The following is a 26,715-nucleotide window of genomic DNA, read 5'->3' as shown; positions in this document are numbered from 1 at the left end:
TACACACTGACCTAATTGCAGGCCTTTGCTACTCTAATTGAGTACTCAAAGCACTTTATACAACAGATCTCATTTACCCATTCACATGCACAGATTAATACAAGCACTTTTTCTGTCCAACATTCTCACACAGTCATACTCGGATAAACTCATTGGGAGCTCTAGATTAGAGCACCTGGGAACTGAATCACCAACTTGACCAACAATCACCAAATGCTAATCTACAAGATACAAAAGGTTCAGTTTTCTGTGTAATGGGTAGACAATAGTAAGATGGTCTGAGTCTACAGTTTGTTTGTTTGTTTTTAATGAACAGATAACAGAAACCTTACGGATGTATTGTAATGCATAGGTGTCTATCTGTATCTGTGTTTGAATTCCATCAGTTCCTCAAGCTCATGCTACGCGCTCACATTTTGTGAGAAAAAACAAGACCTGCAAACACTATACAAAAGATGTTGTGTGCTTGCCCTTGTCTTCAGCATCAATGTTTCTCATACCGAGAGGAGATTCACGAGCAAAACTAGCACAAGATGGCCTTATTGGGAAGATCTCCTTTACACCTGACTGGTCTGAAGCACAACTTAGAGAAGAAATAGCAGCAATCTTCAGAAGAACATTTGCACTGTCAACTGGCCAGACATTCCCTTTTGAGTATTTGAGTACAATTAGAGGATGTAAACGACTAATGAAACCAAATGTTTCTAGCAGTTTTCTTTGGGGTGGCCAAGAAGTTGGCTCGATTTGTTCCACCACCTGCCTCTATATAATGGCAGGGATACAAAAACCTGCACAGGTAAACATTTTATATTGCAGTGCAGAAATATTTATTGTCTAAAAAGTGAGTCTGTTCCCTTAACATAATTTTATTAATTGTATTAATTAATATTGCAGTTTCAGCAGGTGTAAACAGTTTTTAGTGCAGCCATGTGCCTCTGTGTTACCAGTGATTTGGTGCAACTGTATTTGATTTTATGTAGAACATGCTTTCTTTTCCCTCAGGAGGAACCAGAAGAGCTGTCTGACAGTGACTTTGAAAGTCCAGTCTGCCGGAGAAGACGAGGTATGTGACGTGAATGAAAACCTAGTGAGGTTCTAAGCTCGATGACCAGTTAGATTTTGTTACTGCAGTGCGTAATAATTCCTGGGGGGTTTGTTTGATGAGAGCATCGTTAATTTGTCCGATTGGGGCGATCGTGGCTCAAGAGTTGGGAGTTTGCCTTGTAATCAGAAGGTTGCCGGTTCGAGCCCCGGCTCGGACAGTCTCGGTCGTTGTGTCCTTGGGCAAGACACTTCACCTACCGCCTACTGGTGTTGGCCAGAAGGGCCAATGGCGTGATATGGCAGCCTCGCCTCTGTCAGTCTGCCCCAGGGCAGCTGTGGCTACAACTGTAGCTTGCCTTCACCAGTGTGTGAATGGGTGGATGACTGGGTGTGTAAAGCGCTTTGGGGTCCTTAGGGGGGACTAGTAAAAGCCCTATACAAATACAGGCCATTTACCATTTTAATGTTTACGAATTATCACAGGTGATTACAGCCAAGGAGGAATATGTGCCCAACTTTCACTTAAACTAATATAAGGATATATAAAGGCTGTTAACATTATGAAGCAAGTCATGCTGACCTTCTTTCCTTTGTTCAGTGCATCATGCGTTGTCTACAACACCAGGTGAAAGTGAGGCCAAGCATCAGGAAACAGAGAGCTGCATTCAAGAGAGTGAAAATGAGGGACAGCAGATGTTTCCATATAATGTGGCAGAATTTGTGTAAGCTGTTGTCTAGGGGTTAAAGAAATCCTTCATTTTAGATGTTGTTTAGGATATTGTTTTGATGCAAGTTTCCAATTTGCATGTTTGGGTTTTTTTTGCTGAATGACTGCAACTTTAGGATTTACATTTAATATTTTTTTTTTTTAATGATGTAGTGTGAGAAATTCTTCAAGGCTGACATGTTTTATGATTTCTAATATCTCTTATCTACTTAGCCCTATTTTTCTGGAGGAAGATGAAGCTCTTGAAGAGGCAATTCAGCGTAGCCTCCTAGAAGAGTCTGATAGACAGAGTGAAGTTCATATTTCAAGGTAAGATTTGAAAGTAACCTTTGATAATTGAATATCTTATTTGCATCTTTACTTGCATCATTTTTTTGCAGTTACACAATTACAAAGGTAATTGCTCATTTCTGACTAATTTAATATGGACTATCACAACATAATTATATGTTGTAACTCTGTGCACTTGAGTCAAATGTACAGCAAATTTCCATTTTTCCCCAAGATCTGTTTGTCATTGTCCCTTTTTTATATAGGTCTTTTAAGAAGCTCAGCAAAGAAGAAATTGAAGGTCTTCTTAGAGCTCATAGTGAGAAAGTCATTACACCAGGAACAAGACAACTCCATATCAGTTGAGCCAATGTGTGGTCGACTGCTTTGCGTCAGTTCAAGAGACCCAAGTTTGCAGAAAGCTGTGAGATGCTTTATGTCACATTTGCAAGCGATGAACATGAAACAGAGGAAGATGCTGCTGACCTTGGGGGGCCAAGGCGGGAGTTTTTCCGTTTACTGGTGAAGGCCATCTTTCAGGACAGTGGTGCTTTTGAAGGTAATAGGATTTCACAGTCAAACTAACTAACTTACTTACTCAAGGCCTAAAGGCTTGTTGACGACACTCGTTTTTATAATGTTACAAACGCAACAACCACCTGATCTGAACATTGTTTGACAGAACATTAACAAGTTAATAAATGACTACAGATAATAAATCTGTTATGTTCTGTGTGTCTGAAACAGTAAAAAAAAAAAAAAGTAATACATTTTTGTCTGTCAATCTCAAGATATCAGTTTGGGGTCTGTACAGAATATACTTTTTTGTGTGTTATTTTTCAGCTACACCAAATGGATGCACACTGAAATTTAACATCCTACACTTGCAAAATGGAGTATATCGAACCATTGGCAGGATGTTGTCCACGATAATAGTGCAAGGTGGAGAAGCACCTGCCTTTCTCTCTCCACATGTAGTAGACTACATTGTGTCAGGAGTAGGGATGGGTATCGTTTAGGTTTTATCCGATACCGGTGCCAAATCGGTACTTTTGAAACGGTGCCGGTGCTCAAACGGTGCTCAAACCGGTGCTTAAAGAATGGAGAACACAAAATTGGTCCAAAAACCTCTCATGTTCAGCTGTTTTTTTGTAAAAAGATAACAATGTTAGCCTTTTCTGCAGCTATGGGGCATATATGGTATCACTCTTGGCTGGAAGCAGTGCTTAAACAATGGAAAAAACACAAACTTTGTCCAAAAACCTCTCATGTTTAGCTGTTTTCCACTTTTTCTTTGGTCATTTTAGCCTTTTTGGCCAGGGTGAAGGGAGTATCTGCCATCAAACAAGAAGACAGCCGCATGTAGCTATGATGATGTTTGCTAGTTCACCTTACATGCATTAATGTAATAACGTGGTTAGCCTACTCAACGTAAATCACACAAGAACAACATTAAGCTACTCACGCAGAGAAGAACGGCTGCTGCTGCCATCAAATACGGCGCATTTCTCGGCTTTTAAAAAAACGCTATGCGTCGCCAGGTGTTTCATGAGATTCGAGGTGTTACCTCCTTTGACAGTATCACAGTATCAGCTTAAAGCACTTGTTGCTGCTGAGTTTGCATATTTTGCTGTGAAGTACAGCCAGACTTTTGACCGCTTCGCCTTGGACATTTTTAATCTGTAGCTCTGCGCTAACAGAACGTACGTACCTGGCCCGCCTACTATCCTCGGAAACGTAAAACGATTGGCTAAAAGTGTATCACAGCTCAGGAAAAAAAAAGCACCGAAATAAAGCACCGAAATGTGCGCTGCTTTTCGGTCTGGTTACTACCGTTTATGTCAGAACCGGTGCCATGATGGCACCGGACACCGGTACCCATCCCTAGTCAGGAGACATTGCTTCAAGTACACCTAACACCGGATGATATAGGTGACCCTGAGTTAAGAGAGAATCTGAAAAAGGTGAATTGCAATATTATAACAAGAATATTGTAATATTTCCTATATTCACAAGTCTTCTGGTCTTCTTTTATAATATATAATAAATACACTTTTGGTTATTAGAGGCAATTCCATGTATTATATTTTCAATTTGTTTCCTTTTTGTTAAAAAAAAAATATTGGTGAAATACAGCCAAATAAACCAAAACAAAAACGTTTCGAGTCCAATTAAAATGAACCATCTGCAGTATTTGTGTACACTGGTAAAAAACAAACATTTAAAGTGTTTTTCTTAAATATTTAGGTTGTAAATGCAACAACTCAACATGATTTGGAGGAAGCAGTCAGCTGCTGCGACTCATGGCGATATCAAGTTGAAGGTCTTCCACTCACAGTCACCATGGCCAATAAAGATCTGTTCGTGAAAAATGCAGCTCTATACCTTGCAGTTCTGCAACGGCAAAGCTGTTTCGATCAACTAACTGATGGCTTGTCCTACTATGGAGTGAGATTTATTTTTTTTCTGTATCAATTGGTCATTATTTTATAATCATTTAGAGTGAGCTACTTTTTGTATTGAAAACTGGAATTTAACCATTATTTAAACTTTTCTGTCTAGATTTTATCACTCCTGAGAGAGAACCCCAGTTTGCGTGTTCTGCTTGACCTATCGGGGGAGGACAAAGATCTGACAGCCAGTTTAATTGCTGGGGTTCTCAGGCCAAGCTATTCTGTCCTTGGGAGCAACAGAAGAGTTAGAGAGGAGCTGATGGTGGTCAAATTTCGGGAATTTCTCCAGTGTGTCGAAAGTAAGCAGAAATTCACATATAATGTAGTGTGGCCATGAAACAATTCAGGACACTAAAGTAAAACTTTGTCTTTTTATGTCACATGCACACACAAAACAGGAATAAAGATGTATGATAGCTTACAACTGACAAGCAAGGCAAAGACAGAACCTCTGTATTTTTTATAAAAACATTAGCCATCATTTAGTTGTTAGCTCAAGCTTTAACTATTTTAGTGTCCCCAGGTTAATGGTGGTTTTTCTTTGTTTTTAGATGAAGAGCTGAGAGACTCACTTGGAGAAAGGACTCTTACCAAGGATGAAGAGGCATTTGTGAAGGCTTTGAGGCCTGGTCACATCTTGGCTTTTGCCACCGGGAGCAGCAAGGTTCCAGCCATAGGTTTTCAACCAGCTCCTAAAATAACATTCATTCACGATGAAAGCAAACATCTCCCGATTGCACACACATGTGCAAATGAGCTTCAGCTTTTTGTGAATGAAACAACAATGGCTGATGATGATGCTTTTCATTACTGCTTCTTAGTAGCACTCATGAATGGAGCTTTATTCAGCACCATCTAAACATGTTCCAAAAAAGTGAAATTAAAATGGTGGGTTTGTTAACTCTAATCCTGTTCATTAATTGTAGTTTCAAGTAACTTTGCTTCATACAAGATAGTTGAAATAAATTCTGACTGCATTTAATGTTGAAATGTAACAATTTTCAAAGCTTCAATAGATTTATAAAAATGCTAACTCTGTATTTTCAACGACAAATCAATAAAGTCACTGGTGTAATACAATAATTTTATTAAGCTTTTCTTTTTTAAACAAGGACACTTCAAAACAGTTTATGCACAGAGTATACTAAACATGCTTTGTAGAACAAGCCAGGATTACTTAGACATCTAACAGCAACATTTATTAAGACTATTGCAACTTTACAATGATTAAAACAATACTGTAGATAATCTTGTGAATTGATTTAAAGACTGACTGTTCCGTGTTGATAATTTTCACTGTTATACTGTATTACAGTGTGAATTTGATCTTTACTGCAATCTGAATAACTGGTTTTACCCATAAACTAAAAGTGGTTGTAGCCTTCTGAATAGCCTATGAGTCACTGTCAATCATTAACTCTGAGTCCTTATGTGGCAGGAGGCATCACTGCTAGAGGGGAGGGGCTTCTGCAGTAGTACAAAAACTGCATTTGCTGTACAGCATTTAAGAATGCTAAGTGTCATCACTCTTTAGAACATCACTGGTATCCTGTGGTTGAGGTCACACATTTACAAGTTTGTTAAAAATATACTGCTGTGTTCGTTGAAACAATGTTTTACCATTATTGTTGTCTTCTTCAAAAGGGTGAATGCTTGTATATAGCTCTTGTAAATCGCTGTCATTTAATGGGACAAACCTACTTTCAGAGTTTGACAAGGAGGGTATGGAGACCTCTGCTGTAGAAAGTTCTGGGTTGTGACGATGAGACACATGAGTTCCGCAGGCAAAAAGCTGGATGGGAGTTCTATTACCTTCAGTGGAAACAGAGTGATTGTTATATCCAGCTTTGAATTCCTTCAAAGTGCGGTTGATTCGTGGTAGAAACACATAATGAAGGCAAAATAGGTCTGTTGCATTTTCTAAGTCTAGGATACCAAGTGATTCCAATTCATAAAATATAGGTGCATAAATGCGGCTACAGTTGTTGTTTAAGTCTCGGTTGAAACGCTCAATCCTCTGGTTGTGCACAGAACTTCCCATTAAGACAGAGCTTTCACCCCTGCTTGCTCGCATGTCCTCCCAAATCTGAGCATTCTCTCCTCCGTGATCAGTCCTGATATGCAGGGGTCTGCCAAATTGTCCAACAGCTGCAGTAAAGAGGGCTTTCACAGTCTCAGCTCGATTATTGCTGGAGCACTGAAGAAACATCAACATCCTGCTGTATCCATCTATTGCACCATGAACAACAAACTTCCAGCGAATCAGTTTGTGATTTCCATCTATGTGCCATATGAAATTTGGATGAGGCACAGAATATACTCGCCGAGCAACTGCAGTTCTTCTCCTGGATAGAACACCAGCCGAGTCCACCCTCCGCAGTGACTTTCTTACGCACCATCTTTGAACCACTATGTTTTTGGAACGCAGATGACCCATCAGCATCACTTCTCCAACATTTGGATGTTCAGTTTTTATCTGGGACACTATCTGATCTAACTCATGGTCACTGATTACATTGAATTTTGACTCTGAGATATTATAGTCTTGCAGTAACTTATACAGAGTGGGCCTGGAGATGGAAAGGATAGATGCAGCTTCAGTAAAAGATGTTTTCAGGGAAAGAACATTTTCCAATTCCTCTTTGGAAATCTGAAGCCTTCCTTGGTAACCATCCTAGAACACGGCACAGAAAATCTCAATGAGCACAATTCTATAACAAAAGATGGGTAATTTGAGGCAATTGTACTGTGACAGATTAGCTAGAGTAATATTTTATCAATAGTTTTAAAATATGAAAGTGAGCAATCAAAAGACACTTCACAGCAAAAACAGTAATAAAATATGACGTAAAACTTGTGAATGTTGTTGGTGGTGATGTGACACTGCTAGTAATGGACCCCTAAGAAGATGAAATGTATGTAGAATCAGAATCATTACTTTGACAGGATTTAATTTAAGGTGACATATTACACCAAAGAAAAAACAAAAATCAGTCAGCTAAATGATATGTGTAAGAAGGCCTACCGAGCAGTATGGTATCCCAGTGGAGACGGCAGGTCTACTTGGTCCAGGTGCATTGCTGGATTCCTAAGGAAACATTTACATCAAGAACGACTGTTACCTTCCTACCAAATAAATAAATAGAGTTGTATGATGTTCGATCTCTGTCTGCTGCCTACCAAATGAAATAATTGAGGACTAGCTAAGTAATTTAGCTTTGCTAGTTTTGCTAACACTGCTATCAACCCGTCCAAAATGCTATACAATAAACTTACCAAGTGCTGCGGCGTTTGTGAGGTCGCGGGTGCACTACCGCTGAATCGTTGGATGGCCGACAAAACGGCTCTTCCAATGTTTTCAGCTAAATCGCTGGACATGCTGGTAGGGAATAGTCGAAGCAGCTCATGGCAGTCAAAAGTGACCGTAAGAGGAGCGCAAACACAGAACCTGACCACGACCGGCACACTTTAGCGCGGGAGGTTTTCTTGAAGCTTTTATTTTGGTATTTCCGTTGACCCGTACAATAAATTTGCATATTAGCTAAATATTTAGTTTCCTGTAACATTTAGATTTAACATTTAACATTTAGATTTATATATAACATTTAGATTTAACATTTAACATTTAGATTTATATATAACATTTAGATTTAACATTTAACATTTAGATTTATATATAACATTTAGATTTAACATTTAACATTTAGATTTATATATAATATTTAGATTTAACATTTAACATTTAGATTTATATATAATATTTAGATTTAACATTTAACATTTAGATTTATATATAACATTTAGATTTAACATTTAACATTTACATTTAAATATAATATTTACATTTAACATTTAACATTTACATTTAAATATAATATTTACATTTAACATTTAGCATTTAGATTTAACATTTAACATTTAGATTTAACATTTAGCATTTAGATTTAACATTTAAAATCCTGTTTTAAATATGAAAAGTTACAAATATTTTACTAAATGTTGTAAAAAATGACTCGAAAAAATATGTTTTTGTAAGATTTAGAGCTAAATGTGGAAAAATGTTGCTGTTAATGTCGGCATGTTTCAGTTTACAAACGGCGTCCCATAGACAACTGCTAACTTTATTTGCATTGTATACTGCTGTGGATACCATATTGCATGACTTTGACACGATATCTTACTCAGTTTGTATTTAGAGTTTTGGTTATATTAAACACGAATGCTTCCTGTTCTCTTCTCCTGTTGTTTAGGACATTAACACAACAAGACAAGAAAACAAACAAACAAACAAAGAAAAACAACCCAAAGAACCCCAACTCATATTTACCCTGAGAATTGTTAACAAATTGGTCACCTGTAATTAATGGATAATTAATTATCTCAGTGAAGCAATTGTTGCTGCCCATCGGTCTTGGGGAAGCCCCCCCCCCACCTCAAAAAAATAGGAGTCCATTATTCACTAGTGAAAAAGAAAAAGTCTTTCAAAACCTGAACACATTTAGATTAATTGCCAAGTATTTGAGAGAGTTTCTAATTTTCTCATGAATGGACACCCCGGCAAATTCAACCCAGGGTCAGGCTGTGCAATATTCAGAGAAACTACAAAAAAGGGGTTTTAAGAATTCATGACAGTAGTCTTATAAATGGACTGAATAGCCTTGACCTTCTCTGATGGCCAAACAGAAAGGTTAGTATTATCTAGAAGTATTAGGCTAGTGTTATGTTTTGTCTATATAATCCTCTGTTTTAAGATGTATTTGTACCAGTTATCCTGTACATAGAATGTTCTGATTGTGTTCTGTGACCATGGTGGGAAGACAACATGTTTCCTATAAATGATTCTATAATTGATGTTATTCTTTGTCAAATACCATGCAGACTGCTGTACTGTGTACTGTTCATCTCAGCAAACACAAAACTTCGGGAACAATGTTCTTTGAACAGAGAAGATCAAGCTGGAGATTTTTAGCCATAATAGACAGTGCCATGAGTTTGGTGATAAACAAACAGAACATATGAGCATTAACACCTCATAATAGCTATCAAGCACAGTGACGCATGGGTGATAATTTGGGCTTATTTTGTAGCCAGGACACCACTGTACAGGGAGTGCAGAATTATTAGGCAAGTTGTATTTTTGAGGAATAATGTTATTATTGAACAACAACCATGTTCTCAATGAACCCAAAAAACTCATTAATATCAAAGCTGAATGTTTTTGGAAGTAGTTTTTAGTTTGTTTTTAGTTTTAACTATTTTAGGGGGATATCTGTGTGTGCAGGTGACTATTACTGTGCATAATTATTAGGCAACTTAACAAAAAACAAATATATACCCATTTCAATCATTTATTTTTACCAGTGAAACCAATATAACATCTCCACATTCACAAATATACATTTCTGACATTCAAAAACAAAACAAAAACAAATCAGCGACCAATATAGCCACCTTTCTTTGCAAGGACACTCAAAAGCCTGCCATCCATGGATTCTGTCAGTGTTTTGATCTGTTCACCATCAACATTGCGTGCAGCAGCAACCACAGCCTCCCAGACACTGTTCAGAGAGGTGTACTGTTTTCCCTCCTTGTAAATCTCACATTTGATGATGGACCACAGGTTCTCAATGGGGTTCAGATCAGGTGAACAAGGAGGCCATGTCATTAGTTTTTCTTCTTTTATACCCTTTCTTGCCAGCCACGCTGTGGAGTACTTGGACGCGTGTGAGCATTGTCCTGCATGAAAATCATGTTTTTCTTGAAGGATGCAGACTTCTTCCTGTACCACTGCTTGAAGAAGGTGTCTTCCAGAAACCGGCAGTAGGACTGGGAGTTGAGCTTGACTCCATCCTCAACCCGAAAAGGCCCCACAAGCTCATCTTTGATGATACCAGCCCAAACCAGTACTCCACCTCCACCTTACTGGCATCTGAGTCGGACTGGAGCTCTCTGCCCTTTACCAATCCAGCCACGGGCCCATCCATCTGGCCCATCAAGACTCACTCTCATTTCATCAGTCCATAAAACCTTAGAAAAACCAGTCTTGAGATATTTCTTGGCCCAGTCTTGACGTTTCAGCTTGTGTGTCTTGTTCAGTGGTGGTCGTCTTTCAGCCTTTCTTACCTTGGCCATGTCTCTGAGTATTGCACACCTTGTGCTTTTGGGCACTCCAGTGATGTTGCAGCTCTGAAATATGGCCAAACTGGTGGCAAGTGGCATCTTGGCAGCTGCACGCTTGACTTTTCTCAGTTCATGGGCAGTTATTTTGCGCCTTGGTTTTTCCACACACTTCTTGCGACCCTGTTGACTATTTTGAATGAAACGCCTGATTGTTCGATGATCACGCTTCAGAAGCTTTGCAATTTTGAGACTGCTGCATCCCTCTGCAAGATATGTCACTATTTTTGACTTTTCTGAGCCTGTCAAGTCCTTCTTTTGACCCATTTTGCCAAAGGAAAGGACATTGCCTAATAATTATGCACACCTGATATAGGGTGTTGATGTCATTAGACCACACCCCTTCTCATTACAGAGATGCACATCACCTAATATGCTTAATTGGTAGTAGGCTTTCCAGCCTATACAGCTTGGAGTAAGACAACATGCATGAAGAGGATGATGTGGACAAAATACTCATTTGCCTAATAATTCTGCACTCCCTGTATATCAAAATAATCTAGAGTCTGATGTAAGCACATCTCTCAAACATCTAACTGCTTGACCAAAGCTGAATCATGTAACAACAAAAAGATCCTGCAACAGCAGATCTTCCACAGAATGGTTGAAAAAGAAAAGAGTCAAGATCTTATGATAGCTCATCAAAATTCAGACATCAAGAGAGCTTTACATAGTCAAAGAGTACAAACCTCAAACTAAACAACTGAAGCAGTATTGTAAAGAAAAGTGTGCCAACATTCTTCCACAGAGACATAATGGTGGTTTTAAAAGTTTTCAGATCCAGCTATTGAATCCTATTCTGCTTAAATTTAACCCAGTTTGTTGTACATAAATAATGAAATTGTGTGTCTGAGTTGTTAATCTCAGGGTCTATTGATAAATAATGTTTCAGAATAGTGAGTGAAACACATTACGATTGAAAGGGGGTGTACTTTCTCTTTCACATCACTGTAGATTTGTATTTGCCCCAGTCAGACAGACCTATTTAGTTTCAGCTGAAAACGTCAGACTTTCTAAACATATAATGAAAAGAATGTTTTATGTTTAATGTGTTTGAATTACACAACACAAAAGAAATGCTTCACACTAATCATGATTGGTTCTAGTTGTTGGTGTTGTTTCATGTGTTTATGTAGGAAATATAGTTGATATTTCCACTGTGGTAATATAGTGAATGAGAAAGCAAAGCAAGGCCAATCAGACTGATCTAAAATTGTTCCCTCCCACATTGCACGTCTATTTTAAAGCTGGTCATATCATCATATGCTCCAATGTAAATGTCTTTTAATAAGAAAATGATGGTCCTATTTTATTTACTGCTGTCAGCCAGAATGGGGGGTAAGTATGTATCAAAGACGTCTTGCAGTTATAATTAAAGTACCATGCATATGTTCTCACAGTAATTTAGCACGTGGCAGACAACAGTTTATCTTTCTTGTTTGTAATAGTATTTGTTTACAAGTATCATAACTTTTTTTGTTTGTTTGTTTTTTCAGGTTGCTCAAATGATCACAATTTTGTGACAAAGACTGTTGATGTTGGACAAAATGTGACACTTTCGTGTATTCGCCAGTCAACACTTTTGCACCAGGAAACATTATTTTGGATCAGACTTGTTTCTGGAAACCAGTTTGAATTCTTGGGAGGAACATTCACCTTTGATTATGACGATGTTAACAATACGTCTCATATTACAGTAAAACAAGAACCTGGAACCTTTATTATGCAAATCAGTAAAACTAAACTAAGTGATACTGGTTTTTACTACTGCATAAAAGTCAGACAGCTTGCTATGACCTTTTTGGAGGGAACATTTCTGACCATCAAAGGTAAAAAAAAAAAAAGTCTATGTGCTTATGAGTCTAATTTTAAAATGTTCAGTTCAATGGCATGTCAATAAAGTTCATTTATTTATTTATGTTAATCTTTTTCAAAAGGTCCAGAACCTGATGTCATACAAATGCGATCTTCTGATCGTATTCATTCAGGAGCCCAAGAGACTCTGCAGTGTTCAGTCGTCTCTAAGTATGAGAAGAAAACGTGTCCAGAAAATCCCAGTGTGTACTGGTTCAGAGCTGGATCAGAGAAATCCCATTCCATTTATGTTCATGGAAACAGTGGTGATGAATGTGGGAGTCCTGAAGCTCCCTCACAACGTAAATGTGTCTACAGCTTCTCAAGGAACGTCAGCTCCTCTGATCCTGGGCCTTACTACTGTGCTGTGGCCATATGTGGACAGATCATTTTTGGAAATGAATCAAAACTGGACATTAAAGGTAAATTTTACACTTCTGCACAACATACCCATGTGATCAATAAAATATATTTGTTTTAATTGATAATGTTGCCAAAATAATGGTTGTTTTAATTTTACAGCACCCAACATGTGGGATTTGCAGACAGCCAACACAACTCTCTTTCTGTTATGTGCTGCTTTGGTTACAAGTCTGATAGTTATAGGTTTCCTCATTTATACTCTCAAGGAGAAAGCTTGTGATTGTTGGAATGGTAACAGATGTTTTTCCTTACATCACTCGATCATTATTGTTTTAATTTTACAGGTTTACATTATAATCTAAATTAGCCTATCATATCATTATCTCTCTTTGTTCGACTAATAGAAGGTGGAAGATCCAGTAGTGGTCAACAGAGAAGTTGGCAGGTAAAGTGTATATCTAAGACTTGAAAAGGTTTCATACTTTTCTCGTGGCATTTGTAATTACCATCTAAAGTCTAAGATTTTCTCTCTCTCTCTCTCCCTATATATATATATATATATGTCTCATATTTTCCTCAGAGAGCTAAGGATTTGGTGACCTATTCTGTGGCAGTCTTCACCATGTGGAAAGCTGAGCAAAGGCATGACAGAACGGCAGCAGACTGACTCATATTGACCAGATATTTTACACATTGTACATTTACCAACTATAACTTTAATTTTCTCATAAATTGTGGGAAAGCTAGCATTTAGCTATCACCTCTGCTTCTATTTTACTAGTGTAATATTGTATATTTACGGAGCCCCGCAGGGGACATGGGAGAAAAAAAAATTAAGACGGACTTTTGCGAGATCTCGCAAAACAAACTCGGGATCTCGCAAAAGTTTTGCCCGCATTCTTCGGAGGCCGCCAGCTCGAAGCCGACCGGGAGGTCGAGGCACGATGTGCCGGGAAAGCGGTGTTCCTCCCGGTTGTAGTAGGTCTCGACCTCCCGTTAGCTTCGAGATGGTGGGTGTCGGATCTCCGAAAACGTCAGAGCACTTTTGCAAATATGTGATGTCTTGTAAACCGAGCAGATATCTGACGTTTACACAACTACATTCACGCCTCAAAATATCTTAAAAGTTTATTTTGTGACCCAGAAAGAATAATATTACAACTAAGTAGCTGCCGCCATTGTTGGAATTCAGAGTTTGTTTTGCGAGATCTCGCAAAAGTCCGTCTTAAGTTTTTTTTCTCCCATGTCCCCTGCAGGGCTCCATATATATTAGACACTATGTAATATTTTAAAATCATGCCATACTCTGCGTGTTATTATAATTTTAAGGGGTAATTCATTCTTGCATTGGTTTTGAAGTTCATTCTTTCTGTTTTGAGGAGCTTTTGAAAGAGTATGTATGTTTAAGCTTTATTTGCCTTTGTCTGATATGTATGTTTAACAGTATTGATCTTCAGTGTAAAACATTTTCACTAAATGATAACAATCCCCATTGGTGTCTTTTTTCCTTAAAATTAGAATACATCACAAAAACAATGATCTAATAAAGTTGACTATATTACAGATTTGCTTTCAGATAAAAAAACAAGGCCTTCTTCTTTCATTTTTACATGCAACATTCTTTAAGCACTCTGAGTGCTCAGGTAGAGTAGAAAAGCGCAGTAGAAGAAGCAGTCCATTTAAGAACCAGTCCATATTTCTCTGATTGTATTTTTTTCATTTGTTTCTATCATGTTTAAGCTAACTGCAGATTTTTAATGTTTGCTTACAGCAAAAAACAATACATTACTTTGAGATGCTTAAATAGAAATACTAGGTTATGACTTACTTGAACCCTACAAAGATAAATAGTCTGTTACAAAAACAGTTGAATTATGACCAAAATTAACTTTCAAATAATTAAATGTATCCTAACCATCAAGGTTTGTTGGGAAAATGAGACACTTGGGTGAATAACACATATGCTATATAGAAGTGGGTTATAAGTGAAATGAAAGGGATTTTGCCACACTATTTGAGAGACCAGTATTTTTGAATATTGCTCTGTCTATCACTTTAATCCACTTTGTAATATATCATCCAGTGTTGGAGTAGGCAGGGCTAATAGTAGCCACTGCGCAAAAAGATTCCTGTTGCAGACATGAGAACTTTGCCTTCGAATTTGCGGCTAATTTATACAAGGGTTTATTTACATAAAATTAAACTAACAACTTTTCCAAAGGTTAAACAGTGACAGAGTCAGAAAGAAAAGTCAGAAAATATCTGTCTCTCAGGTGAAAACCGTGAGATCACTTACCTTTTTAGGCAGACTTTTCTTAGTTCTTACACTTCATTATCTTTGAAAATAGCATTTGGGAACTGTACACATGGCAGCAGAAAATTGCACAAAGGGGATAGATGGTGATTTCAAACAGTGTGACAAGGACAAAGCATCAGTATGTGTGACACTGTGCAGCATGAGTCTTTATGTGTGATGGAAAAATGCACTCCTGGACACACCTATTGTGGCACGACCAACCACAGAGGTGGTTTGAGACATTGGTAGGTGTTGATATGAGGCCGAAAGTCACAGTTCTGAAACTGTAAAGGGGTGAGTTTAAACATGGTCTTTTATTCAGTGTAATTCAAGGTGCTTTACATTGTAAGTTAAAGGCTCCACTACATTAAAAGAAAACATTCAATGCCCTAGGAGCAACCGGCTGGCGACAGTGGGAATGACAAATTCTCTTTTAACAGGAAGAGACCTCTGTCAGAACCAATCTCAGGTCGAAGCCATTATCCAGTCTGACTTGTATAAACCTTTGAGTAAAATTTTAAGCCTAATCTTAGAATTATAGAGAATGTCTGTGTCCTGAATCCAAAATGGTCGTAATGGAGTGTGTATAGGTGAGACAAATCAAATCCTAAGGATGCAGAAACGTAGGCTCAAATAATAAAAAGCCTGTCAGTTGTTTTCTGCCTGATGAAAAGTCCCTGAATAAGAAAGCAATTCATATGAAATCTAAATAAGGCATGGGGTCAAATCCTTTTATAGCATTTAACTGCTCAGACAATCATAAAAATAATGCTAATGCTAATGCTAATGCTAATTGCGAGTTGCTTTTTTAAAATAGATAAAACAGTGATAACAGCTATCTGATGTTAAAGAGAGAAAAGAGAATCCCCTTTGTATTTACACCCTTGTTTGAAAGCCCAACCAGTCCTTTTGTTTCCGTGAGTAAAAACCAAGCAAACAAAAAGCAATAAAACCTGTACAGCTGCTACCTATTTCCACATCACAACATTATGATACCTTTTAATTCTGAGCAAGCATAATGTGGTTTAGAGGTTACTCAGGGGATGATGACAACTATGGGGCGCCGTTTGTAAACTGAAACATGCCGAAATTAACAGCAACATTTTTCCACATTTAGCTCTAAATCTTACAAAAACATGTTTTTTCGAGTCATTTTTTACAACATTTAGTAAAATATTTGTAACTTTTCATATTTAAAACAGGATTTTAAATGTTAAATCTAAATGCTAAATGTTAAATCTAAATGTTAAATGTTAAATCTAAATGCTAAATGTTAAATGTAAATATTATATTTAAATGTAAATGTTAAATGTTAAATGTAAATATTATATTTAAATGTAAATGTTAAATGTTGAATCTAAATGTTATATATAAATCTAAATGTTAAATGTTAAATCTAAATATTATATATAAATCCAAATGTTAAATGTTAAATCTAAATGTTATATATAAATCTAAATGTTAAATGTTAAATCTAAATGTTATATATAAATCTAAATGTTAAATGTTAAATCTAAATGTTACGGGAAACTAAATATTTAGCTAATATGCAAATTTATTGTACGGGTCAACGGAAATACCAAAATAAAAGCTTCAAGAAAACCTCCCGCGCTAAAGTGTGCCGGTCGTGGTCAGGTTCTGTGTTTGCGCTCCTCTTACGGTCACTTTTGACTGCCATGAGCTGCTTCGACTATTCCCTACCAGCATGTCCAGCGATTTAGCTGAAAACATTGGAAGAGCCGTTTTGTCGGCCATCCAACGATTCAGCGGTAGTGCACCCGCGACCTCACAAACGCCGCAGCACTTGGTAAGTTTATTGTATAGCATTTTGGACAGGTTGATAGCAGTGTTAGCAAAACTAGCAAAGCTAAATTACTTAGCTAGTCCTCAATTATTTCATTTGGTAGGCAGCAGACAGAGATCGAGCATCATACAACTCTATTTATTTATTTGGTAGGTAGGTAACAGTCGTTCTTGATGTAAATGTTTCCTTAGGAATCCAGCAATGCACCTGGACCAAGTAGACCTGCCGTCTCCACTGGGATACCATACTGCTCGGTAGGCCTTCTTACACATATCATTTAATTTATTTATCATGAAATTTCCCCTTGTGGGACTAATAAAGGTATGTTATCTTATCTTAGCTGACTGGTTTTGATATACAGTCAGGTTCATAAGTAGTTGGATACAGACACATTTTCTAATGTTGCTTCTGTACATTGCCAGAATGAATTAAAAATGAAACTACTCCAATGCAGTTGAAGTGCAGACTTTAAGTTTTAATTCAGTGGGTTGGACTAAATGAATGCATAAAAATGTGAGGGGGAAAAATGAATTTGTAAACACAATCCTATCATTTCAGAGGCTCTAAAGTAATTAGACAAATTAAATAACTGAAAATAAAATGATAATTTCTATTACTTTATTCAAAACCCTTTGTTGGCAATGACAGCCTGAAGTCTTGAAGTCATGGACACCACCAGATGCTGGCATTCCTCCTTACTAAGGCTCTGCCAGGCCTTTACTGCATTGGCTTTCAGTTGCTGTTTGTTTGTGGGCCTTTCTGTCCTAAATTTAGTCTTCAACAACTGAAATGTATGCTCAATTGGGTTAAAATCCAGTGACTGACTTGGCCATTCAAGAATATTCTATTTCTTTACTTTATTAAAGTCATGGGGTGCTTGGACTGTATGTTTTGGGTCATCTTCCATCTTTATTATTAAATGCTGCCCAATCAATGTGACTACTTTTAGCTGGACTTAAGCAGACAAGTATGTCTCTGAACACATTCAGCTGCTTCAGTCCTGTGTCACATATTCAGTAAACACTACCAGTGCCACTGGCAGCCATGCACGCCCAAACCATCACACTGCCTCTGCCATGTTTTACAGATGATGTGGTATGCTTTGGATCATGAGTCGTTCCACCCTTCTCCATACTTTTTTTCTTGCCATCATTCTGGTAGAGGTTGATCTTGGTTTTATCTGTCCAAAGAATGTTTTTCCAAAATTTATCTGGCTTTTACTAGATGGTTTTTTTTTTGTTTGTTTTTTTGTTAAGTCCATTCTAGCCTTTCTATTCTTGAGGCTTATGAGTGGCTTGCACCTTGCAGTGAACCCTCTGTATTAGGGCTGTTCGATATGACAATATGAAAACATCTATCATTTCATATTATACGCTATCATTTGTTCTTGTCACGGCTGCCGAGGCGAGCTGTGTGGAGTTAGAAGAAGGACCCAAGATGCAGGCAGTGGATGAGATGCCGGTGAGTTTATTTACACAGTGGTGAGAAGGCAAAACAGGCAAGAGGGAAGACAAAACTAAAGACCTGAACTGGGAAAGCTAAATGACAAACCTGAGATGAAACAAAAAAGGGAAGAGAGGCAGAGAGACGAGCAGGACACCGAGGAACACAGACTGACGCGGAGTTACACAGACGAACCGGCAACAGGCAGGAGAACACACAGGGCTTAAATACACACACCAGTAATCAGGGGATGAGAGACAGGAGGGCAACACAGCTGGGAGGAATCTGGGCTGACGGGACAGGGGAAACGTAAACTGATCACACTCACATACGACACGGACCTTCACAATAAAACAGGAAACTCAGATACATGGAACCAGACAAGACATTGAACTAAACAGACAGATTCACAAACAGATGGGGAGACACCATAGACAGACAGATACAGACGCAGACTCAGAGGCAGATCGAAAATAACACAGAACTTAAACAATCATCATCTAGAAAATGATAACAAACTAAAAGCGCTGGGTCACCGACCCAGGACCATGACAGTACCCCCCCCCCCTCAAGGGCTGGCACCAGACAGCCCAGCAGAAACGAAAAAACGGACCAAAACAAAACAGAAAACAACCCGACCAGGGCGGGCGGAGGGGGCCCAGGACGGAGGGACAGAGTCCAAAAAGGCCCAGATGGTCAAGTTCAGGAGGCCGACCATGCGAATGGCAACGGGGCAGGTCCGGATGCCGGCCACGCAGTAGGCAGTGGCGTGGAAACAGTTCTGGGGGCCGACCGTGCGGACGGCAACGGCGGCGTGGAAACAGTTCTGGGGGCCGACCGTGCGGACGGCAACGGCGGCGTGGAAACAGTTCTGGGGGCCGACCGTGCGGACGGCAACGGCGGCGTGGAAACAAGTCCGGAGGCCGGCCACGCGGAAGGCAGTGGCGGCGTTCAGGAGGGCGTTCAGGAGGGCGTCCACGGTGGCGGAGATGCCCAACAAGCGGCCTGGCAGATGACCGAAGATGTGGAGGTGGTAGTAGGGGACCTGAAGGCTGCGTGGCCCCTGCAGCCCCAGGCGAGGCGCAAGCTGAGGCTGGACCAGACAAGGCGGAAGCTGAGGCTGGACCAGACGAGGCTGATGAGGATGATGAGGAAGCTGAGGCCGGACCAGGCGAGGCTGAAGCAGAAGCGGAGGCCGGACCAGGCGAGGCTGAAGCAGAAGCGGAGGCCGGACCAGGCGAGGCAGCAGCTGATGAGGATGCTGAAGCTGGACCAGGCAAAGCAGCTGATGAGGATGCTGAAGCTGGACCAGGCAAAGCAGCTGATGAGGATGCTGAAGCTGGACCAGGCAAAGCAGCTGATACTGAAGCTGAAGAGGAGGCCACTGCAGGTGATGCGGGAGCTGGACCAGACGAGGATGAAGACACGGAGGCTGGACCAGGTGAAGCGGATGAAGCCGAAGCATGCGCTGGACCAGGCGACGCTGAGGAGGCTGAATCCGGACCAGGCGACGGCGTGGAGGATGCAGACGGAGGCGCTGAAGCAGGTGGCGGCATGGATGAAACTGCTGCTGCAAGCGTGGATGAGGCTGCTGGTGGAGCAGCTGGTGGCTGGACGGGCTCCTCGGGCCCTCCAGCTGACGAGGAAGGAGGCTGGACGGGCTCCTCGGGCCCCCCAGCTGACGAGGAAGGAGGCTGGACGGGCTCCTCGGGCCCCCCAGCTGATGATGCAAAAGGCTGGACGGGCTCCTCGGGCCCTCCAGTGAGAACAGTCTCAGGACCAGTGGGCACAGGGGCCCCTGGCAGGCACAGAACAGGGCCAGCAGGCGCACGGGCCTCTGGCAGGCACAGAACAGGGCCAGCAGGCGCACGGGCCTCTGGCAGGCACAGAACAGGGCCAGCAGGCGCACGGGCCTCTGGCAGGGACAGGACAGGACCAGCAGGCGCACGGGCCTCTGGCAGGGACAGGACAGGACCAGCAGGCGCACGGGCCTCTGGCAGGGACAGGACAGGACCAGCAGGCGCACGGGCCTCTGGCAGGGACAGGACAGGACCAGCAGGCGCACGGGCCTCTGGCAGGGACAGGACAGGACCAGCAGGCACACGGGCCTCTGGCAGGGACAGGACAGGACCAGCAGGCACGGTGGCCTCTGGCAAACACATAGCAGGCTGCAGCTGCATAGAGCATCGACGCTGCTCAGGCAGCGACAGCCGGGTGCGGCCCTCAGCTGGCTTCTTAACCTCCAGGGGTCCGGAGTCTGCTGGGGGCTGAAACCCAGCCTCTGGGGAGGCCCTGGAGTGCACCTCAGTTTCAGAACTGGCCAGCCTTTGAGGAGTGTTGACATTATTACTAGGTGTGTCCCTCTGCTTGGAATGGACGGGCGAGGAATGGTGTTTTTCGGGTTGAATTGACTTGTATTGTTTTACAGGTGGAGCAATTGGTACAGGATGCCGGGCTAGCGGCTGCTGAACAGGAGGCTGGACTAAGGGTGACTGACATAATGGTTGTGATGACAACGGTGGTGGAGGTGGCGACTGAGCTTCGGGCCGGGCGGCTAACTGAGCTTCGGGCCGGGCGGCTAACTGAGCTTCTGGTAGATAGTCTTTCTTATTTCCAGATTTTGGTTTGAAAGTCCGGGTTGGCATAACAGAGGACTCGGAAGAGGCAGAATGAAAGCAGTCCTCTAGATCCTCAGAGCGAGTGTTAACGGACCTTGGAGTATCAGACAAAGAATTAACAGTTTCCGAATTACTCTTTTCAAATTTGAATAACCCTGAGTTGACTGGTATTGAATTACTAGATTCAGGAAAAACTGACAGAGTGTTCATGAATGCACGCTCAGATGGAGCAGAAAAAACACTGCGCTCCTGACTCACGGAATCCGCCGGTAACTGACGGCCGTGCGGACGTCGCTTCCGCCTGGGAGAAGGGGCGAGAGCGGCCGGGGAAGCGGACGGTGATGCGAGGCAGCTCTGAAGTGGCTGCTCCTGCTGTGAGGTGGATGGGCTGGGTGGAATGAGGATGATTCCCAGTGCTTTGTAAAAAGCCTGGGCTGGTGTGAGCTGGCCACTGGGGGGCTGCATGTACATGAAACCGTCACTCTCACTGACCCCGAGAGCTGGTTTGGCAAGCGAAGGATGACGGCGGCGTGACCGCCGTTTTGCCCGGAAGGAGGGGGAAGCCGACTGATCGGGCGGCATTGCGTCCAGCAGAGAGTCCTCTGGTGGACTGGGGAGAAAATCTTCCGGTAAGCCAGGCAGGTCAGCTGTCACAGTTGGAGGGTGAAGATGAAGCGTGTTGAGGATGAAGTCCTGTAGGAGTGGGTGAAGTGAATCCAGCAACCAGGGGTGATTGGAAACTAGCCGCTGTATTCGGGCCTCCAGAGCATGACGAAATTCCTCCCCCTCATGCTCTAGCCACAGATTAGTCCATCTGGAAACTGAATCGGTTAATTCCTCCCGAAGCTCCTTGGAAGGTGCGAATGCCGCTGGGTCCATATTTGGCCGGTTCGTACTGTCACGGCTGCCGAGGCGAGCCGTGTGGAGTTAGAAGAAGGACCCAAGATGCAGGCAGTGGATGAGATGCCGGTGAGTTTATTTACACAGTGGTGAGAAGGCAAAACAGGCAAGAGGGAAGACAAAACTAAAGACCTGAACTGGGAAAGCTAAATGACAAACCTGAGATGAAACAAAAAAGGGAAGAGAGGCAGAGAGACGAGCAGGACACCGAGGAACACAGACTGACACCGAGGAACACAGACGAACCAGCAACAGGCAGGAGAACACACAGGGCTTAAATACACACACCAGTAATCAGGGGATGAGAGACAGGAGGACAACACAGCTGGGAGGAATCTGGGCTGACGGGACAGGGGAAACGTAAACTGATCACACTCACATACGACACGGACCTTCACAATAAAACAGGAAACTCAGATACATGGAACCAGACAAGACATTGAACTAAACAGACAGATTCACAAACAGATGGGGAGACACCATAGACAGACAGATACAGACGCAGACTCAGAGGCAGATCGAAAATAACACAGAACTTAAACAATCATCATCTAGAAAATGATAACAAACTAAAAGCGCTGGGTCACCGACCCAGGACCATGACAGTTCTGTGGTGTCGCAAAATAAATTTTACGTCAATATTTTTCATCGTTTTGATGGTCACTGTAGTGGCTGTATTAATTTCTTAATTTTCTTTTTTCTGTTATGTTTTCTTTGACCGCATGTTGTCTGTTCACAGTAAAATTTTCAAAATGCGAACACTACGTCTCAAATCAATTCCAGGCCTTTTATCTGCTTAATTGATAATGACATCATCATTTTAATATGGATACCCTAAATTAAAGCTGAGTCTGCACATCATGTCCATGCTATAATTTTGATTGGAAAATATTTCAGTAAACGGGCAACAAAATACAACTTGTTAGGGTCCAAATACACACTGACCTAATTGCAGGCCTTTGCTACTCTAATTGAGTACTCAAAGCACTTTATACAACAGATCTCATTTACCCATTCACATGCACAGATTAATACAAGCACTTTTTCTGTCCAACATTCTCACACAGTCATACTCGGATAAACTCATTGGGAGCTCTAGATTAGAGCACCTGGGAACTGAATCACCAACTTGACCAACAATCACCAAATGCTAATCTACAAGATACAAAAGGTTCAGTTTTCTGTGTAATGGGTAGACAATAGTAAGATGGTCTGAGTCTACAGTTTGTTTGTTTGTTTTTAATGAACAGATAACAGAAACCTTACGGATGTATTGTAATGCATAGGTGTCTATCTGTATCTGTGTTTGAATTCCATCAGTTCCTCAAGCTCATGCTACGCGCTCACATTTTGTGAGAAAAAACAAGACCTGCAAACACTATACAAAAGATGTTGTGTGCTTGCCCTTGTCTTCAGCATCAATGTTTCTCATACCGAGAGGAGATTCACGAGCAAAACTAGCACAAGATGGCCTTATTGGGAAGATCTCCTTTACACCTGACTGGTCTGAAGCACAACTTAGAGAAGAAATAGCAGCAATCTTCAGAAGAACATTTGCACTGTCAACTGGCCAGACATTCCCTTTTGAGTATTTGAGTACAATTAGAGGATGTAAACGACTAATGAAACCAAATGTTTCTAGCAGTTTTCTTTGGGGTGGCCAAGAAGTTGGCTCGATTTGTTCCACCACCTGCCTCTATATAATGGCAGGGATACAAAAACCTGCACAGGTAAACATTTTATATTGCAGTGCAGAAATATTTATTGTCTAAAAAGTGAGTCTGTTCCCTTAACATAATTTTATTAATTGTATTAATTAATATTGCAGTTTCAGCAGGTGTAAACAGTTTTTAGTGCAGCCATGTGCCTCTGTGTTACCAGTGATTTGGTGCAACTGTATTTGATTTTATGTAGAACATGCTTTCTTTTCCCTCAGGAGGAACCAGAAGAGCTGTCTGACAGTGACTTTGAAAGTCCAGTCTGCCGGAGAAGACGAGGTATGTGACGTGAATGAAAACCTAGTGAGGTTCTAAGCTCGATGACCAGTTAGATTTTGTTACTGCAGTGCGTAATAATTCCTGGGGGGTTTGTTTGATGAGAGCATCGTTAATTTGTCCGATTGGGGCGATCGTGGCTCAAGAGTTGGGAGTTTGCCTTGTAATCAGAAGGTTGCCGGTTCGAGCCCCGGCTCGGACAGTCTCGGTCGTTGTGTCCTTGGGCAAGACACTTCACCTACCGCCTACTGGTGTTGGCCAGAAGGGCCAATGGCGTGATATGGCAGCCTCGCCTCTGTCAGTCTGCCCCAGGGCAGCTGTGGCTACAACTGTAGCTTGCCTTCACCAGTGTGTGAATGGGTGGATGACTGGGTGTGTAAAGCGCTTTGGGGTCCTTAGGGGGGACTAGTAAAAGCCCTATACAAATACAGGCCATTTACCATTTTAATGTTTACGAATTATCACAGGTGATTACAGCCAAGGAGGAATATGTGCCCAACTTTCACTTAAACTAATATAAGGATATATAAAGGCTGTTAACATTATGAAGCAAGTCATGCTGACCTTCTTTCCTTTGTTCAGTGCATCATGCGTTGTCTACAACACCAGGTGAAAGTGAGGCCAAGCATCAGGAAACAGAGAGCTGCATTCAAGAGAGTGAAAATGAGGGACAGCAGATGTTTCCATATAATGTGGCAGAATTTGTGTAAGCTGTTGTCTAGGGGTTAAAGAAATCCTTCATTTTAGATGTTGTTTAGGATATTGTTTTGATGCAAGTTTCCAATTTGCATGTTTGGGTTTTTTTTGCTGAATGACTGCAACTTTAGGATTTACATTTAATATTTTTTTTTTTTAATGATGTAGTGTGAGAAATTCTTCAAGGCTGACATGTTTTATGATTTCTAATATCTCTTATCTACTTAGCCCTATTTTTCTGGAGGAAGATGAAGCTCTTGAAGAGGCAATTCAGCGTAGCCTCCTAGAAGAGTCTGATAGACAGAGTGAAGTTCATATTTCAAGGTAAGATTTGAAAGTAACCTTTGATAATTGAATATCTTATTTGCATCTTTACTTGCATCATTTTTTTGCAGTTACACAATTACAAAGGTAATTGCTCATTTCTGACTAATTTAATATGGACTATCACAACATAATTATATGTTGTAACTCTGTGCACTTGAGTCAAATGTACAGCAAATTTCCATTTTTCCCCAAGATCTGTTTGTCATTGTCCCTTTTTTATATAGGTCTTTTAAGAAGCTCAGCAAAGAAGAAATTGAAGGTCTTCTTAGAGCTCATAGTGAGAAAGTCATTACACCAGGAACAAGACAACTCCATATCAGTTGAGCCAATGTGTGGTCGACTGCTTTGCGTCAGTTCAAGAGACCCAAGTTTGCAGAAAGCTGTGAGATGCTTTATGTCACATTTGCAAGCGATGAACATGAAACAGAGGAAGATGCTGCTGACCTTGGGGGGCCAAGGCGGGAGTTTTTCCGTTTACTGGTGAAGGCCATCTTTCAGGACAGTGGTGCTTTTGAAGGTAATAGGATTTCACAGTCAAACTAACTAACTTACTTACTCAAGGCCTAAAGGCTTGTTGACGACACTCGTTTTTATAATGTTACAAACGCAACAACCACCTGATCTGAACATTGTTTGACAGAACATTAACAAGTTAATAAATGACTACAGATAATAAATCTGTTATGTTCTGTGTGTCTGAAACAGTAAAAAAAAAAAAAAGTAATACATTTTTGTCTGTCAATCTCAAGATATCAGTTTGGGGTCTGTACAGAATATACTTTTTTGTGTGTTATTTTTCAGCTACACCAAATGGATGCACACTGAAATTTAACATCCTACACTTGCAAAATGGAGTATATCGAACCATTGGCAGGATGTTGTCCACGATAATAGTGCAAGGTGGAGAAGCACCTGCCTTTCTCTCTCCACATGTAGTAGACTACATTGTGTCAGGAGTAGGGATGGGTATCGTTTAGGTTTTATCCGATACCGGTGCCAAATCGGTACTTTTGAAACGGTGCCGGTGCTCAAACGGTGCTCAAACCGGTGCTTAAAGAATGGAGAACACAAAATTGGTCCAAAAACCTCTCATGTTCAGCTGTTTTTTTGTAAAAAGATAACAATGTTAGCCTTTTCTGCAGCTATGGGGCATATATGGTATCACTCTTGGCTGGAAGCAGTGCTTAAACAATGGAAAAAACACAAACTTTGTCCAAAAACCTCTCATGTTTAGCTGTTTTCCACTTTTTCTTTGGTCATTTTAGCCTTTTTGGCCAGGGTGAAGGGAGTATCTGCCATCAAACAAGAAGACAGCCGCATGTAGCTATGATGATGTTTGCTAGTTCACCTTACATGCATTAATGTAATAACGTGGTTAGCCTACTCAACGTAAATCACACAAGAACAACATTAAGCTACTCACGCAGAGAAGAACGGCTGCTGCTGCCATCAAATACGGCGCATTTCTCGGCTTTTAAAAAAACGCTATGCGTCGCCAGGTGTTTCATGAGATTCGAGGTGTTACCTCCTTTGACAGTATCACAGTATCAGCTTAAAGCACTTGTTGCTGCTGAGTTTGCATATTTTGCTGTGAAGTACAGCCAGACTTTTGACCGCTTCGCCTTGGACATTTTTAATCTGTAGCTCTGCGCTAACAGAACGTACGTACCTGGCCCGCCTACTATCCTCGGAAACGTAAAACGATTGGCTAAAAGTGTATCACAGCTCAGGAAAAAAAAAGCACCGAAA

At 40.9% G+C, this 26,715-nt stretch overlaps 1 protein-coding gene and 4 long non-coding RNA genes across 5 annotated transcripts; 4 read left to right on the top strand and 1 right to left on the bottom strand.

Moving 5' to 3' along the window:
* The first annotated feature begins 574 nt into the window (after positions 1–574).
* Positions 575–25,914, top strand: LOC309713047. Its single transcript, XR_014278472.1, has 6 exons — positions 575–796; positions 1,003–1,063; positions 17,180–17,242; positions 24,868–24,963; positions 25,191–25,483; positions 25,768–25,914. It is a non-coding gene; the product is annotated as an uncharacterized lncRNA (long non-coding RNA).
* Positions 1,726–2,484, top strand: LOC309713055. Its single transcript, XR_014278473.1, has 3 exons — positions 1,726–1,766; positions 1,985–2,080; positions 2,308–2,484. It is a non-coding gene; the product is annotated as an uncharacterized lncRNA (long non-coding RNA).
* Positions 3,950–5,480, top strand: LOC309713007 (G2/M phase-specific E3 ubiquitin-protein ligase-like). Its single transcript, XM_082544310.1, has 4 exons — positions 3,950–4,005; positions 4,289–4,489; positions 4,604–4,793; positions 5,046–5,480. Exons 2-4 carry the CDS (start codon positions 4,385–4,387, stop codon positions 5,351–5,353), a joined length of 603 nt encoding a protein of 200 aa, XP_082400436.1. The 5' UTR covers positions 3,950–4,005; positions 4,289–4,384; the 3' UTR covers positions 5,354–5,480.
* LOC309713042 lies at positions 5,565–7,816 on the bottom strand. Its single transcript, XR_014278471.1, has 3 exons — positions 7,771–7,816; positions 7,520–7,582; positions 5,565–7,168 (listed from the first exon to the last, which is right to left on the bottom strand). It is a non-coding gene; the product is annotated as an uncharacterized lncRNA (long non-coding RNA).
* Positions 23,270–24,611, top strand: LOC309713063. Its single transcript, XR_014278474.1, has 3 exons — positions 23,270–23,679; positions 23,886–23,946; positions 24,526–24,611. It is a non-coding gene; the product is annotated as an uncharacterized lncRNA (long non-coding RNA).
* Positions 25,915–26,715: the final 801 nt, after the last annotated feature.

Source organism: Aulonocara stuartgranti (assembly GCF_965226115.1).
Source record: "Aulonocara stuartgranti genome assembly, chromosome: 2".
Lineage (NCBI taxonomy): Eukaryota > Metazoa > Chordata > Actinopteri > Cichliformes > Cichlidae > Aulonocara > Aulonocara stuartgranti.
The sequence above is the reverse complement of the archived record's forward strand: the minus strand, read 5'-3'. Positions and strand labels throughout refer to the sequence as shown.

Bases quoted from the DNA above. Each gene is read 5' to 3' on its own strand.
- LOC309713007 (XM_082544310.1), top strand. From the start codon at position 4,385: ATGGCCAATAAAGATCTGTTCGTGAAAAATGCAGCTCTATACCTTGCA. The intron at 4,490-4,603 runs GTGAGATTTATT...TTTTCTGTCTAG, and splicing joins ATGGCTTGTCCTACTATGGA to ATTTTATCACTCCTGAGAGA. The intron at 4,794-5,045 runs GTAAGCAGAAAT...CTTTGTTTTTAG, and splicing joins ATTTCTCCAGTGTGTCGAAA to ATGAAGAGCTGAGAGACTCA.